Below are 17571 nucleotides of genomic sequence, written 5' to 3'. Positions count from 1 at the left end.
CCTTAGAGGCACGGGCACTACTATTTGTTTACTTAGCTATGCCAGCAGGAAAGAGAGAGGTCTGTGGGCTACCCTCTCTATCATCCTGTTCAAGGGCTGATAAAAAACAGAACACTTTTTGAAAGCCTTCAATGGAATCTGCTGTCAGTACCTGTTAAGTGATGAGTCAGATGCCTAAGCCTACATGGATATATGCAAGAACAGATGCGCCCACATCACTAAGTCCTACAGTAGCCATTGGCGACTGACTACATTAATAAAAGTATCTGAAGTTCTTAGTATTATTTCTTATTCCATATATTGAGAAAGCATTGACCTTTTATGACAATATGGATGGTGGAAAGAAATATGCCCAGGGAAGCTGTTAGGCTCCATGCAGAGGAAGAGCACTTTATGAGAGTAAAATGATGAGCAGTGCTCCACTGTGCTGATTTGGAAGAGGTCCATTGTATTTTCAGCAACTGGCAGTTTGGATTGTTACAATTCCTTGGCAAGTACAATAGAAAGATGTTGGTTTCCGGGGGCATAATAAAAGGGTGAGCCCCAGCTTTTGCACACTGCATTTTATAATTGCATGCTTGATGTGCACAATTGGGCAGCGCTGCCTTACTTGCCTTAATCCATCTCTCGCTCACTCTCTCACTTCCTCACTCTCCCTCACAGCAGCAGTAGCTGCTGCAGCTTTGGCAGATTGGGGAGAGCACAGAAAATGAAAAGAGCTCAGTTATCATCTTAACATTTTTCCCAAAGGATTAATTTCACTTGCTGCTTCGTTTTTTCTGATAGACTTTTTTGCACTTTTAAATACAATAAGTATGGAGTTATTTCACATTTTAAACCCCTCTAAATAGTTTTGGGAATGGACTTTCTCTCTCCTCCTCCTCCAGACTTTTTTTGTTTTTTGACAAGTCAGAAAATTGTGAAGTAAGCGGACAGAGTAACTGAGAGCACGAGAGGGAGAAGACGCTTCCATTCTTTTAGTGCAGTGGGCTGATGCAAAAAGGCCATTGTAATGGTAAGTCGCATGCAGAAAGGAAGAAAGGACTGATAATCAATCACAAATGAAGCATTCGTTTGGATTTTGGCAATTTGCTGGCCAGGGACTTTTAAATCTGTAAACTTTTTTTTTCTTTTTTTTCCCACATCTTTAAAAGCACAGGTTTGATATACTGACGACAGGAAGAGAAATCTTTACAAAGATATCGTGCCCAGAATACCCAGGAATGGGGAAATCACAGGTCTGAAACACCAGTAAAACATCGCAATTCTGAAGGAGAGACAGCATGCTGAAATGTTGATGGGAAACGTTTTTAACCCATCACCTTGGACTCAAGCTCTGAAGAAAAATATTCTGTCTCAGAATCTTCGTGTTTCATGTATTCAGGGATGACTTGTGGTGGGCTTCTGGGGAGTTTAATGTCCAACTTCATTGTTCTGTGATTGCCTGCGTGGGTTTTGTATTTGACTGAGTATGTGATAGGACAAATGAGGATGTTAGATAATATTAACACCAGCATATCATCTTCAGAGTCCAGCATTACCCATAAAGGAAGATATATCTACCTGGAGGCACTGCTTCAAGGAGGCGCTCCATGGGGATTCACACTGAAAGGCGGACTGGAGCACGGGGAGCCATTAATCATCTCAAAGGTATTTTTCTTATTTTAGATGAAATGTAAACAAGTTAGGAGTAGTGCCTGATTTAAAGGGCAAGAGTTGTAAAATAACACAGAAATGTTGTATTTGACACTGTATTTGGCCTGGGTTTGAAAACTTGGTTGAGCACCTATTCAAGTCAGTGGGTTTGCTCAGGAGCTATGTATTGAGAAACACATGAGAGCTCTTGGCATTGTTTAACTATCGAAGTGCAGTTTTTGTCCCACAGGAAGTATCTCAGCTTGCACAAATTGGTTCTATTTATTTCAGTATTGTGAATGGGAGTGAGTAGGGGACTCTCATGAGGTGATCTTATGTCATGAAGTCATAGCATATCTGAGCATGTTTAGTAATCCATCACCACCTCTTCTGAAGAGAAAAGTAAGTGCTTTAAATCACATGACGTGATGTTGGCTAATTAGAAGTGTGTACTTGGAAACAGAATAATAAATACTTGTACCTATTTCATATGTGTATATATTATACGACATTAGCAGTTTTCTCACTCTTCTTATGCTCTACTTACTACTAAAAGTATGGTACACCTTCAAGATTTTTATTATTTTAATTATTCATGATTGAGTATTGTCAACAGGCAACTAGTAACATAGCTCTCAAGCATATTTTGAGGGAAAAAAATGGGAGGAAGAATTAATCATTCTCATCTGAACTGGGCTATTAAATGTACATAGGTACCTCGAGATGCAGATACTTAGGATAACAGATTTTCAAAAGCATCAAATTGAATCTGTGAATATCTAAAATATATTTGACCTATAGCCCCCAAACTATTTTGAAAATAGGATTTAGGTAATTTGAAATTTACTGTAGTGGCTCTTAACTATACTTCTGTGTCATCTGTCTGGTGCATTCTGCTTGTTTACAATATGCATTTATACAGCGAGCTGCTAGGTCAATGTATGTACTTATATCTAATCTTACCTCCTCCTGTAAACTGGGATGTATGTGGGGAATTCAAAAGATCAGGACCAATGTCAGCTAAATGAAAATGCTGATACTCAGAATCAATGGTATTCAAGTCCTGCAACTCGCTGTGCAAACACACTCCCATGAAGACTATTGGTCACTTGAATAGTTCACATGAAAAAAATCATTTGTAGTTAGTACATCTACATGTTGAAAGCAAAAAACAGGGACTTCCATAAAAGTTCTTTATCATAAAGAGATTTTAGAAATTTCACATAATCATCTTTCTCCCAGGAACTTAGATATAGTTTGGCATAGCCACATAAAGCAAAACTAGCCTCCCTAAAATGCTGTTATATTTTTTCATTTTATAAACACAAGGGACTAACACTTTGGGCAGGTTGTTCACTTTTGTTGGTAGTGTTCCACATTTGTGAGGAAAAAGTTTCTTTCTGCTTTGACATTCTTCTGTGATGTAAAAAGCGCCTTTTTTTTTTTTTTTTTTTTTTTAATTGGGGGCAGGGAGGCAGAGAGGAAGAGAGATGGCTCTGGCTGCTGAACATTAATTAATCTATGGGATTTGGTTTCCACAACAACCAGGCCCCTTAATGTCAAACATGCCTGGAGTGTGCATAGTGCCACTGGGAGCTGTATGACTTGTGCCTGCCTTCTGTGAAACAGCACTGCAAAAATGTGATGGGGTTTTTTTGGTTGTTTTTTGGTTTTTTTTTTAACTTGTAGCTACTGCTTGGTTTGTGCTATCAATGTTAGTATTTTATTGTTTTGCTCATGCATCAGTGATACAGAGCTGGACAATGGCTTGCATATGAAAGCTGTGCTTTCTGGAATTCATGCAGCACCTAGCTGTTTCCTGGTTTCCAGTTTCAGCTGAGAAGTTTCTCTCGTGTTTGCATTCAGTATGTACTCTTCAGGATTAATTGCATTTTAACCATTTATCTAATTCAGTATTCTTCTGATTATTCTGTGAAGTAATGAGGAACTGTGGAGAAATGATAAATTGAATGATGTTATATGTTAAATTCTGCACCTGCACAAGAGTACTTACAGAATCAGAATGGTGTGGGTTGGAAGGGACCATTAGAGATCACAGTACTCATTCAGATATGCACTAGAAATGATCTAGTAATAGTTCTAGATAATATTACCTATAAATATCTGAAAATGTGGACGTCAGTTTTTCATTTCTCATTATTCATAATTAAGGTAGGAGTTTTATTTGTGTTTAGGCTCCCTATTCTATTTTGGCAAATACATTATGTCCACTTAACTGTCTGTTTGCATTGACAGAGTGGTGTTAAATGGCCTTAGTGTAAATAAAAATGTAGATTTCAGCAAATATTTAAGCTGGTACCCATGAAAGCTTGCAACATGACTTAAACCAATCAAAGTAACATTGATGTATTGTTATAGAATACTAGTCAGATAGTGAGTCTGTTTGAATGCAAATTCTTTCTAGCCATCAGGAATGGATGCTCATTTGGGACCCACAAGTATTGGCCCATCTCAGCTTCAGACCAAAGGCTGTGATAGAAGTTAAGAACCAAGATGAGTGAATTTACGAAAGACCTGGATGCATGAAAACTGGTTCCCGCAGCCCTGTGTGGTTCTTTGGAAAGCCAGAATTTTCCACAAATAATAAGCCAAGAAATTACCTAAAAGCAACGGGAGCAACAGTTGGGAGTGTAAATTGCAAAGACCAGACCTATATTCTCAGCTGGTAGAAAGAAGGTGCTGTTTTAGAGATCTGATTACCATGGCTTTAGTATCGCCTTCAGAATAAGAACAGGTTATCTACTGCCTTCTAGTAAAAGTCCCTTTGCCATATAGATGTAACACTGTGCTTTTGTACAACAAGACGGGCTGATTTCTCAGTGTGTGTGTGGTTGAGTGCACAGATAGGCAAACTTACAGTTAAACACACTAGTAACCGCTTTGCTGAATCAGCCATGATGCTCAGCACATCATGCAACCAAGTCTAAATCAACTTGTCAGAAATGTTGGTTGTGCAGCTAACATGAATTTAGGTAGTTAAAACAGATGACCTTTTTATGCTAACACTGTTCTTTTTTTCCCTGTGAAAAGACAAACCTATACTGAAGCAGTTTCCTGACAGCTAATTCAAAGTCCTCGACACAGGTCTCTTCGTAATGTATTTTGCTGGAAGCAAGGGCATAAAAACCAAATTTATTACATCCAACACACATTTTCCCCTCTCCACATAGGAAGCTTGTTTGACATTCCCTCTAATCAACTCTTTTCTGTCTTGTTTCTGGACTGACAACATACAACTCACTAGATGAAGGCTGTAGAATCATAGTATGTTATGATTATGGCTGTATAGGACATTTAAAAGAACATACTGATTTTCAAATAAAAGAAATTTGGAAATGCTAATAGTGTGTCAGCAAAATGGAAACTCAGGATGTTGATTGTACTAGAGCAGCAATTAGCCATCTTGGGAACATAAGGAAGTTCTCTTTGTCGACTGGAGCTCCCTGGTGGGCTACAGTGCTTCAGGATTATGCAAGGTCTACCACCTAAACACAAGCTTCTGAGGGAGCCTCAGAAACAAGCTTTGTGGAATCTTCCTAATATTAATTTTTGTTGTACTAGAAGGACAGAAATGGAAGAAGGGGCAAATTGCAGTTGCACATTCCTTTTTCCGCTGCACCTTAAGGGAATGGCCAAAAATCACTACCTAAATTAGCACCAGAATGTCACTGATTAGCAAAGGGATGGTGTCCAAAAAGATGAATCGTAGGCTGCATATTAACAAAACGTATTTTCCCTTTTGTATTGATTCTGTGGTATTAAACATGTTGTCAGTGAAGAGTGTAGGTGAGAGTTTGAAAGGGAGCTATAGTCTTAACATTCTTCCTGGGGAAGAATTTCTCATTTATTTGAGCTTAGAGAATAGCTGTCAATCAAATTCTTTATTTGGAACTATTCACAGTTCCTCCCCATGTTATCACATAAATAAATGTCTTGTGGAGGTGGAGAGGAAAAAGAGGTTGGGGGCAGTAATAAGGCACCTCTGCAGAATGAGCATGTTATGCTAATTTCTTCCCAGCTGAGAGAACTTTGTAAGTTTATAGACCTCAGAGAATCCAGCCTACATCTCCAGAAAATACTCTATTCATGGTTATGAAATAATCCTTTGGCAAGAAGGTTCTCAGGCTTTTTAATACTTTCCTTTTTTAAACATCACAATTTTCCTCTTCTGTCCGTGAGTGTTTAAAAGGTAAGTTGGTATCATAAATGTGTCACTAATACTTCAGAAACAGTAGAAATCAAATCCCCTGTAGTGACCTCCACGCCTCTGTTTTCAGATCTTGGTTTATATAGTTCAAGTTTAGTAATTTAGAACCATGTAATTTTGGCCCAGATTTGGGGAGATTTGCTCACAGTGGAAATCTCATTAAACAAGTGATTTCTTCACCTGGAACTAGAAATTTCATAAGAAATGAAAATGTGATTGCAGGGGATATCAGATGTTTAATTGGAATCTGATTTCCTTTGGCCCCAAAATCTAGAATTAGATAATACCTAGAAGCAAACCCAGATTTCCATTTCCATATTACTTTTTTGGCTCATCCTGAGCTGTAAGGTCAATATTGTAAAAATTAAAGTCCTGGCTGTTCTAGGCCATAAAGGCAAACTGCTAACAGAAGTGTTCATTCCCTCTCAAATTCCTGCAAGAATTTTTAATTTGAGGTAATTATTGTTAATCGGTTTCAACCATTTTGGAGCCAGGCGATCTATTTCTGCAGTCTGATTCTCATTGCTACACACAAACCTTTGGAACAGTTTTAGCTGTCGTGCACCTCTGAAATGTCCTTTAATTTTGAGTTCCATGTTGATGATACTAACAAAAGAGTTGTTTCTCTTGCCTAGGAATTAAAGCATCTAAAGCGTTCTTTCTCGGGTGGTGGCTATGGAGGAACACTTTTCACATGCTGTGCTGTAGTTCATTGGTTCCCTTAGCTCAAAAGGGTAGGCCATTTAGAGGGACCTCATGCCAGAAGCATGACACGAACTCTGAGGTTTACCTCTCAGCAGGGATAGGAAGCAATAAAAGTTTAATAATAATAGGAATAGCTTGAGAAGTAATCCTGAATTCTTGTAAGGTGTTTAAACCTTGTTAGGAGCCTGATCCAACTTCTGATGAAATTAATAGCCCTTTAGCAATTGGTGCTTATGGGAGCTGCATCAGGGTGTCTTCCATGAGGCTCCCATGCCTGTGCTACTTCTTTGGTTACGATGCCTTGTTCACCTCACTTGAATGAGCTCATAGAGCGGTTAGTGACATATAATGAAAATCGTTTCACTATTCTTGACAAAACAAAGCCCAAAAGGCCATTCTGGACACCAGCTGGCCACTTATCCCTGTCTCTGCCTCTGATCAAAACACTTGGAGTCATGTTCTCCCATTAGGTCAGTCTCAGGGGCCCATTGCTTTCCCACTCAAATGCCCAGAGTCCCCATAAACAAAGTTAAATTATGTTACGCACTGACAGGCAAAGTTTCTGTGCATCCATTCCCCATATCCCTGTGTGTGACAAATGGCAGCTTAGAAACTGTTAACCTTTTTGTAGGGCTGCAAGCACAAAAGACAGGCAATGCTCACATGAGAGAAACATGAATTTGGCAGAGTCATGATAGACTTACTGGCCTGGGCATGAGAACATGGAACTGAGCCAGAGGCATGGTGACTTGTACTGTGATTATTTTTTTTTTTAAATTATTTTTTCTTTGAAAGTTTCCACACTTGTTCATGTCTGGTTAGATATGGACTTTATTTTTCTCCGCACTGCTGAAGAATAGCTTGGGGCCTCTGTGTTGTTAATTTTTAAAAAAATATCCCTTTTCACTATTTATCCTCCAATATACTGCAGGTGGGTTGATGAGTGTTTCCATTTCAGTCACTGTAGGCTCATGCCTTCTTGCAGAGCATTTTCTGCACTGGTTATGCATTTAGGGCCATAGATGTGGATGTTGTATATAATGTGGCAGGTCCCTAGAGATGTGTTTTTTCTTGTGTAAGAAGAGAAGAAGAATGGTATATAAGAATTGTGGGAGTGCTGATCTCTTACTATTTAACTGCATCAGCTGACAGGGCATGAAGTGTTGACATGTTCTTTATTCCTTCACTGTTGTATTCACTGGGGAAAGCAGTAAATGAACAGTAAGTGGGCAGTAATTCATCTAGGACTAAACCATAATGTAATTGCTTCTGGTTGGTCTCAGTCTAAAGGCAGGTGAAAAGGTAATCCTGGGAGCAAAAGGAAGTACAAACCTGCACTGACTGGCCTCCTGTCTGGATTGTAATAAAAAGATCAAGGACCAAATCAGCCGGGTCAACATAAATTATTTCTTCCTGTTTCCTCTCTCCCTGCCCCTCTACTTCTTTTAGGTTTGACACTGGAGAAAGGTGTGCTGTCTGCTGAGTTAAGGGGTTCATTGTGCAGAATCATCTGCCTGCACATCTGACTCTTGTTGCTAGACTGTGGCAACACACCAGGCAGATGCCTGATCCCAGGCAACAGGGAAGTCTGGATGGTGCAGACCTTTGCTTTCAGAGAAGCAAAAGGGAACTGATGCTGTAATTGTTTCAGCAAGCAGAGGGGCAGTTCCTCACCACTCTTCCTTGTTTCTCAGGGCTCAGATTAGGGCCTCACGAAAGGCTGCTGATGCCAGCACAAGGGACAGGATCGTCTACCTTTTCTTAAAGCTAGGGAGTTGCTTGATGAAAAGGCTTCTATTGTCAGCCCCCGCCATTAGGCTACTGATCGTTAGGCTGCTGATCGTTCTCTAGCACAAAAAGACTTCTGTTCACTTCCACAGCACTGAATTAGCAATTGCAGACAAACTGACTGACTTGACGTGAGCAGTGGCTTGCTGGGCACTGCTTTTCAGACTGCAGCTAGGCTGTCTGAAGGGGTAATGCCAGTTGGTCTGTCATGCATCATGATGAGCCCATCTGTCAGGAATACCTTGGTTGTCCTTATTACCAAAGATCAGCACAGATGAATCCCAAGGTGCAGAGACAACTCAGTGGTGGAACTTTTATGAACGTGCATGTAAAGGGAAATTACCCTTGAAAAAAGTCATACCTTTGTGCTAACAAGGGGTGGGCATGATGACTGACAGGTGACTCTGTCCTGTTGACCAGTCATGCTTTAGAGTTACCTCCTTAGCAGAGATCAACCCAAGCTTCAAAGTTTTAGTTCAAATCCACAGAGATGGCTGGTCTGAAAGATAAGGCCTCCACCACTGCGTTGCAATCACATGAGTTATAGAGGACCACATGCAATATAATATCCTTCAAAGTTACAAAAAGGTGTAATAGAAGAAATATTTGCTTCTCAGGTTCTTGGACAGAAAGGAATCTTGTGTGATTAAATACAACATGTAATCCTTAGGGTCAATAAAGGGAGCCTTCATAAATCGTGCCCTGGCTTACATGAAAGAGATTAGACAAAAAAGTGCCATGTATCCTTGTTCGCTTGGCTGTAGCAGGTATAACCAGAGTTAAGATTTACACTGATCCTAGAATGAGAACCAGACAATGCACTCTTTAACTCGGTATTTGTGCAGAATAGGTGATTGCTTGTGAAAGGCTCTTACTATCTTCAACCTTTCCCACACTTCTTGGGAGCCCAAGGCATAGGAGGGAAAATGTCATCGATAACAGAGCTGGAGCTGAGCTAATCTCGGCTCAAATTTAATCAGTTTGCCTTCAGGATCTTTTGATGAAGCTTAAAACTGTGGAGCATGAATACAGCATGGACCTATTGTGCATGAAATACTCATGAGTTTGGGAGGTATCTTTGAAAGTGAAAATTAAATTAACTATAATTTGCTTTCCAAGAAACGCTGGTAGTCAAAGGAAAAATGTACAGAAGCCTTTGAAAATAGACTGCTAAACCACAAAATCTTTGTCACTTATTTGTGTATTTCCAAAGCCTTGAGTGGATCACCATCTGGTGGCAGCAGAGAGCATCCAAGACCAGTGTCAGAAAACCCTGAAATGAGTTGGTAGCCATCATCCCAGGAGTCAAATCTCTCCCCCGCTTAAGAGACAGTAGACTTTGCCTTTGAACATGAGCAACAGAAACTGATGGGCATTCTGCCATCATTCTGTAGTCTCCAGGCTGCGTTTCTGATCCTGCCTAGGACACAAACCTGCCCTTAGGCCTAGAACCGGGGTTATCCAGTTAACAATAGAAAAATACAATTCAGCATCAGGACTAGCTTGTCTGCAGGAAGATTTGGCATCCTCTAGCTGCCTAGCACCCATCAACATCACATCTTGGATTTCTTTCTCTGAAGTCAACAGGGTGGTCTGCATTATGAATGCCTGCCAGCATGGGTGCTGAACAGGACCAAGCCTGCTTAATGCATGTCAGATGTGGAAGTCAGACCCATGGGTAGCCTCAACTATCACACACCAGTGATGGAGCAAGGGATGCTAGATATTTGGAGGTTCTCTGAAATCTTTCTTTGGCTGGAGCAGGATATTGGTCATTGCTGTGTGTCAGATGAATATAATTTAGGAAGTGTAGGAAGTGCACTAAATAGGTTTCTCCTTTTTCTTATGATCACATCTTACACAGGCTGCCATATGTGTGTTTGTGTCTCACACAAAGGATTCCTGCCTTCTTTCTAGGTCTGTTTAAAACCCTCGGCTTTGTCTCACTTACTAGATCCTTGTTTCTGAGGGAGATCTGGCCTATATACTTCAGATGGACTTGCCAGAACCCTAGCTCTTTAAAGAGACTCAGGTCAGAAGTCGTTAAATGCCAGGAAGCATTTTTCCCCTGCGGAAATACAATCTGTGTCTGTGTATCACACTTAGTACTCCAAGTGAAAAAACATCTTCCTGAATGTTTTAAGTAAAAGAGGGCTTGTGTAGCTTCTTTCACATGGCTGAGCTGGAAATAGAGTTCTGGTCTTCCCATTTTGAGCCAGACACTGCCTAAACTTGTTTCCACAACTCTTGTTACTTTGCCAAATTTAAACAAATAAATGATTCCAGGTTTCTTGGTCAACTGAAATTAGGAAAAGGACAACAGGAATAGACAAGGCCAGCTTATCCAGGACACAGCATGTTAACATCCTAACTGGTATTCAAGCATAATATTAATTTTTCACACTTGCATTAAAAAATCCTACTAAAGAAAAATTCAAACCCCAGTTAAGAATGATTCCTGCTGATAAGAAAATCACTGTGCTTAAATTCATTAATAGAATAGGCTGTGGGATACATTTCAAAGCACAGGGTGAGAAATAAGCTCCCAAATCCCATTAAGAAATAACAGGATTTATGTGCATTCCTCCCATATATTAACTTTCCCCTCTGGAAACGTCTTGTGCTGAGTTGGTGCCATTTTTGAGGCAGGTGCAATGTTTTGCAGTTCCCACAGACCTCTGCAGATAATCTGCCAGTCTGAAAGCCATTCCCTATTCTCACTCAAGAATGGGGATTTTCCGATGCACGGATGAATGACGAGTTTGGCTGACAAATGTCATAGCTCCATGTTCTACTGGGATTCAGTCACACATTCTGCAATGATGCTGTAAGCAGTTTTGTCCTGTCCATATCAGCAGTTAAAATGTTTTAAACACCAGCCAACAAAGAAGAGATACCAGTTTTTAATAGCCATTATCAGTAGTGGGTCATTTTCTGAACATGACTTGACATATAGAGGTACAATTTGTGATGCTAAAGTCTTCAGGGAATTGGTTTGTATTGTCAACAGGGCCAGTTTTTATTAGCACTGTTAGAGGTTTTTCACCTTTTTATATTGAAGGCAAGTTTTTGAAAATATGCCAAATCCTCACATTTGACATTACTTATAAAGTTTTCATGACCTTTTATTTTTAAAGGCATGGATAAATGTCAAATGTTAACTCACATAAAAATGAAGGTAAAAATATTACAAAAATATTTGCCAAAGAAATGGCAAACATTCATTTCAAAAAGTGGAACCAGTTTCATGGGGCAGAAGGAGGCCAGAAGGATGTCTGGGATCCCTAAGAAGATACATGTTGTGGCAAGAGATGTTTATTTCAGAAGAATTGAAAGAGCATACAGTCCCCTACATGTTTCAGAAAATTTCCTAACACCTATAGAGAACAACTGACTTCCTGATAAAGACTGTTAACTATAGTCATACCAAAGTATTTTTCTTAGTTTTCTGTTTAGCCTGTAATCAGTATTTATTTTATCTATCATGGTCATGCCAGCAGGTCACAGTTGAAAACTACAACCTCTTTATTCTGTTTCTGAGTGTAATAAAATAAAAATCTGTTTCTGGGCATTCAGAATTTATATTTGTAATACAGTCACAAGATGTAAATGTAAAAAAACAAATACAGCAGTTGGTGAAGAGTGAAGCAAGGATGAGTCTGCAGATGCACTGGGAAATTAATACTTCATAGAATAATGATGTTGCTTTGAGTTTATGCATTACTTAATGTTGGATTTTAAGATGTTTACAATGGAACATACACATTGGAATAACTGTGTCCTTGAAAACTTACTGTATTTTTTTATCACTTGCTATTTTTTAATTTTTCTGTAAAAATATGCCTTCTGAACACTTCATTTAGAAAAGTGGATTGGACTCTAATGTCAGACCTCGTGTTTTTATACATTGATTGATGACTGGTCTTGCCAGTGGACTGAGAGAGTTCCACATTTCTCAAGTGCAGTCTCATAGAAACTGGGAAATGAGCTGATGGAATTCAGACCAAAGATCTGGCTGTTTTCCAGGGGCAAAGGCATGGCAAGATGCATTTTCACTTTCAAGAGAGAGGCTTGAAATGGAAAAAGAAATATGAAACATTTGGACAGAGAGGGGTGGGGTCGTGGGGCGAATCTTCATTTTATCAATGATCCCACTCCCCTCCCTCCTGCCCTGCTCCATTTCATGTTTGCTTAAAAGCAGTTGCCAGCGTTTGTTGAATAGTGTCAGCACAGAAGGGATGCAGCCACTGACCTGACTATAAGGCAACAGCAAAAGGTTAGTAGAATTAGTCTTGTACTGCAGACTTGTATTAATAGTTGTATTGTGGTGTTGTTGGCACAAACGCCGCAATTAAATAAGTTGTTGGCACTCTTCCCTGGGTTAAATTACTACTAGTGTTCTCCCTGCTTGCAAGTCAATGAATACAACACTTTTGGGGAGGCAAGTTCAAACATTTTTGTTCTTTTAGGATTCTGCACATTTCTGATTTCAAGCTAAGAGGTTTCTGCTGGCTTTCCAAGTAGACCTCTGTTGTTGTTCTGTCTCTGCAAACAGGCTGTGCAAACTAATGCTGGAATAACCAAGCAGGGAAGGAGGTGGGTGAGGGGGAAAGACACAACAAAAGACTGATGTAGAAACAAATGCCCTTAGAAGGGGTCGTCACTTTCTCTCATGCCCAGACCCATGGATGTTTCTTAGCACTGAGCTATTGTTGTAGAGGATTAGGTTTCCATCACAGCTTCATCAGAGGCAACTTATCCTTTTTATCAGCCCAGAAAGACAGCCACAGATGTGGGGGGAGGAATCCCCACCTATCCTTGCCCAAAAGTGCAAAGCAGGCACTTTTTCCAGCCCAAGACCCTCTTCCTGCTCCTTTTAGTTGATGGCAGTTGGGTTTGGCCCAGGGGCCCATGCACCCCTCTGCGCTGTTCTGCAGGGGCCGCTCACAGCAATACAGCTCCCCAATCCTGCTGGCCAGAAAACTTTGTGTTTCCAATTTTTAAAAAATTCCTTCTACTTTGGGAAAAGGAGTCCTTGCACTTCTTCCCAATGCTGGCCTACTAGGCAGCACCTATGTCTTCACCTATTCATGAAGGGGTAGATCTAAAAATCTCTCTTCCCTGGCATATCATGACTATGGTTTTCTATAGTATTTTTAGTAAAGCTAAGGAGTCAACCACAGTCTGACTTCTCTTCATGACCTACATTAAGTCTAAGGCTAAGATGCAGTCTAGTCCTTTGGGGTAGCAGTGTAAACATCAGACAGAAGAACTGGAAGTGCTTCAGTCTCTATTTCCCTGTGGCTGGTGTTGAAATGCAGCAAGACTAAGGGGGGAAGGGACGGGGACTGTGCTACATGCTGCATGAGTTGAGAGACTTGTACATATAATGGTTTTCTAAGAAACTGGTGGTATACAGAAAAATGTCTGAGGACATCTTTAATCTGTGCTTTCCTTAAGACTGGCTGTTATTTAATCATCCTCAGATGTTAATAATGAACTTCATTTATAGGTTTCTCTGTGTACAAATGACATGATCTTTCTGTGGCTTATATCAGTGTTTAATGCAGATTGATAAAGAGTGAGCCACTAGCACATCAATAGTTGGAGGTTAGGAGAAAGGAGTAAGCAGAAACAAAAGTGAGTGCGGTTGAGTGACTGTGTGTCTCTATGACTTCTTGTGTATCTCATCAGCTGCTAAAACAAAAGGTTCCTCTGCTGGTTGGAGCTGAAGAGAACGAAGGCAAGCATCTATTGTTCTATATGTTTTATTATTCTCAGGCTGTGATCTTGTCAGCTCTCATTAGCTTAACAGGTTGGACTGTGTCACTCCTTGGATGGAAGACTTTGAAACGCAATGAGAAATGACACAAAGTGGTTCAGTCCATAGCCCTGCTCCCTCTGAGTCAGTACTGAATCACTGACCCATCAGAGTTTGAGGTAGAGAGGGTGTGATAGCACTGCTTTATGAGACATTCTGGCTTTGGTTATGAGATATTATAGAAGGTTAATCAGTGGCATAATTTACTAGAAAAAAAATGTGATCCCATGAGCCAAATTCTCTTTGGGATAAATTACATACCAACAGCACCGCTATCATCTTGATTTTTTCTTGCTCTAGAGCAGCTAAGGATTGTGGGTAGCTGGTGTGAGATTCTTTGGTAGCAGATGGCAGTGCCTACAGTGAAAATGTTGTATTTTCTTTCTATCTTTCTTTCTATCTATCTATCTATCTATCTATCTATCTATCTATCTATCTACGTGTGTGTGCACATGCAGGTGTGAGCTGAGGGTGCTTATAGTTTGTAATCCCATCAAATGCCAGGATGAAAAAAATTCGTGGTTTTGAGCTGAGCCGGAATATACACTGGGATATAGATCTGAAAGGTCATACATAACTGGATTTGGAGGGGTCCTGCACACCAATTGCATACTTTTCTCTTGCCTTGAATCAATGTTTTATAGACAGTGAGAGAGAACTAGCCATTGGCACGGAAAATATGAGATGTGAAAGTTAGGGGAAAAGGAGTAAATACGAAAATTCAACGTTTGTATAATACATTTATGGCATTTGGATGGTGACAACATACAACTGGTGCTAGGTAAGAGGTTGATCTATGCATCCAGTCATCTCAGTTTTAAGCCCTCTTTATAAATCACATGAGATTGTAGTGTGCCTTTGTACTTTGGGTGACCACTTGTAGACCAAGCAGAATACTCAGTCAGATGTCTTTGGCTAGATGTTGAGTCTTCAGAAGTCAAGAGCAAGTCTGCTTTTCTTTAGGATAATTTGAAAACGGTGGTAGTATCCTGCCATTTTCAATAAAGGCATGATCTTCCATTATGCCCATGGCTGTGGCATTCACAAATGACCTAAAGGGTACAAATGTCTCCAGTAGCAATTGAATCTGAGTGCCAGTGTTGCAAGGCTTCTTAGAACTGTGGGATATCATGGGCCATCTTCAGTGGCAATATGTAGAAATCTGCAAGGCAAGTTTATTGTGCCAGAGTAGGCACTTAAAGTATTCCCTAACAAAGTCATTCAAGGTATGAATGAATGGATGTTCTAAAAGTTGGTAATGTGGGAGCTAGGTAAGGAAGCCAAAGTTAGAAAGACAACTCTGCATGTGAGAGACTGTGCCTTTCCAAACTCTGCATATATCCCTGAAAATTCCTTACCTGAAAAAAAACCAAAAAAACAGGAAAGAAAAAAAAAAAAGAAGATGAACGAAAGGAAAGTGTGGTTGTCTTATGGCTGCTCAACAGGCAACCCTGAGATCTTTCTGGCAAGATCAACTGAAGCTGAATTTGTCATTGTTTGGCTTGTGTCACCCAGCTGGTCGGGTCAGAGAGCTTTTCTGACCTGAGCCCACAAATGATGGACAGGTCTGTAGAGGGCATTATCACAACATAATCACATGAAATGAAAGGAAAACTGTGTGTGCCTTTCTTAACATACCCCTCCCCCCCCAATCTTTAGGATAATGCATCTTTTCTTATTTTACTCTGAATCTGTTAATACTTCTGTTATGTAATAAGGTTTTCAGAGCAAAATATGGCCTGGAGAATAGTAAATAGAGCTCTTCCAAGGATCCACAAAGATCTTCAAAGATTCTGTTGCACGGCTAAAGGAAGCATTCATCATGGTCAGAAATATTTCCTGCTGGGTTGTAGCGTGCTTTCTGGTTTCCTCTGTCCCTCAGGCACTAATGGAAATTCCAACTGACAAGGAGGTGGTTTGTTGTTTGTTGGTTTTTTTTCTGATTTAAGTTTGCTAAATTAGTTTTGGAATAGAACAGAAGGTCTGTAAGTTCTTAGTGGTAGTACTGCTCTTGCCAAAACCAACAGCACCCAGGAAGAAGAACACTGGAAACCCAAAGATCCTGGTCAGGACGAAACCAGAGGAAGAATTCTGTTGGCCTGGAGACTTTGAAATTTCTTTTATCTTTTTGTCTATCTGTACATACGTGTGTTGCTGGCTTGAAGGGAGTGTAGGCGGAGACATGCATTAGGAGCAGGCAATGTCAGGAATTTGGTTCTTCACTTGGATTTACAGGTTTTATTTATTTGCAGCGTGTTGACCACAGCATGAAAAATAATTTTTAGCACATGGAAAACTTAAAGAATATAGAAATATGAAATATTCTTGGTTTGGTGGCCTGTATAAAAAGAGTAGTTCTTGTGGACCCTGAACCAAAATTGTAGAAAGACAAAAAGAATAGAAAAATACATAGGGGTTTGGGGTGAACTGAAAAGTTTTGTTCAACTCTGTAAAATAAATGCAGGTGAACTTTGAAATTAAAATAATGACCAAAACCAAAACCCAAATACTCTGCTTTAAAAATGTCAAAATGAAAAGTTTCAACCCTTTAAAATTATTCTTTTTTCCCTGTCTTTTAGGAATCAACACCATTTACTGCATTTAACCTCCATGTGGAAGCAGCCTTATTCTTGCCACGCAGAATCACACTATAGCTAAATAATGATGTTCTGCTCTCTTGTCAAAATACATCTTTCAAAATAAAGCTCTGCTTGAATGTGGAGCAATTTAGACTTCATACAACCTATGAATGACATTCCTATTATCTCTGTGGCTTATTTTGACCTTTTGTCTCCTGGTGAAATAGAGCTGAAACTTGCCACAATCCTCCTTTAAGGCCTTTTCTTAATAGTACAAGGGATATATTAAGCTGCTGGGAAAATTTAGGTAGTGAGGTAGAATTTTCATGAAGGAATGGTTGTGATAATACCTCTGGATATTATTCCTGTGCATTTCGTATTTCTAATGCAGTTGTGATGCTTCAAAACACATATTTTATAGGGCTATGCAATGATATCCACCAATTGGCGCTGTTGCTCTTTTTGTTCTTGTGTATAAGAGCAATAAGGATGGATCAGAATCACTCTGTGCTGTATAGTCTGAGCTATAGCAGTTGCTGAGACAGGAACTAGAGGAAGTGTGTCTCAGATCAGCAGTTCTCAAACATGCTCATAAATTTGTCAAGAGTTGGCAGAGTGCATCAGCACATGACGGTATTCTGCTCCTCTTACAGCTCCCCATATCTCCTCCGAGCATGGCATCAAGTCAGGCCATAATGGGCACTCAGATACCAGCTGGTGATGAGACACAGGGTCTGTGGCTAAAGGCTGTATAAAATTAATGGTAGGAGAGGGAGCAGCAGTCAGGAAAAGCACTACTGGCTGACAGTTGGAGA

At 40.0% G+C, this 17571-nt stretch overlaps 1 protein-coding gene across 2 annotated transcripts in view; it reads left to right on the top strand.

Moving 5' to 3' along the window:
• The first annotated feature begins 1257 nt into the window (after positions 1-1257).
• SHROOM3 (shroom family member 3) overlaps positions 1258-17571 on the top strand; it is a 153494-nt gene continuing 137180 nt past the window's right edge. The window contains exon 1 of one of the 2 annotated variants that reach the window (XM_026847351.1): positions 1258-1650. In XM_026847351.1, coding sequence (XP_026703152.1) covers positions 1486-1650 — 165 coding nt within the window. In that variant the 5' untranslated portion in view covers positions 1258-1485. The remainder of the gene's footprint in view (positions 1651-17571) is intronic. The other variant, XM_026847350.1, reaches the window with a different exon arrangement.

The sequence above is a fragment of the Athene cunicularia genome (assembly GCF_003259725.1).
Source record: "Athene cunicularia isolate RWA chromosome 4 unlocalized genomic scaffold, athCun1 chr4_part2, whole genome shotgun sequence".
In the NCBI taxonomy this organism is placed as follows: Eukaryota; Metazoa; Chordata; class Aves; order Strigiformes; family Strigidae; genus Athene; species Athene cunicularia.
The sequence above is the reverse complement of the archived record's forward strand: the minus strand, read 5'-3'. Positions and strand labels throughout refer to the sequence as shown.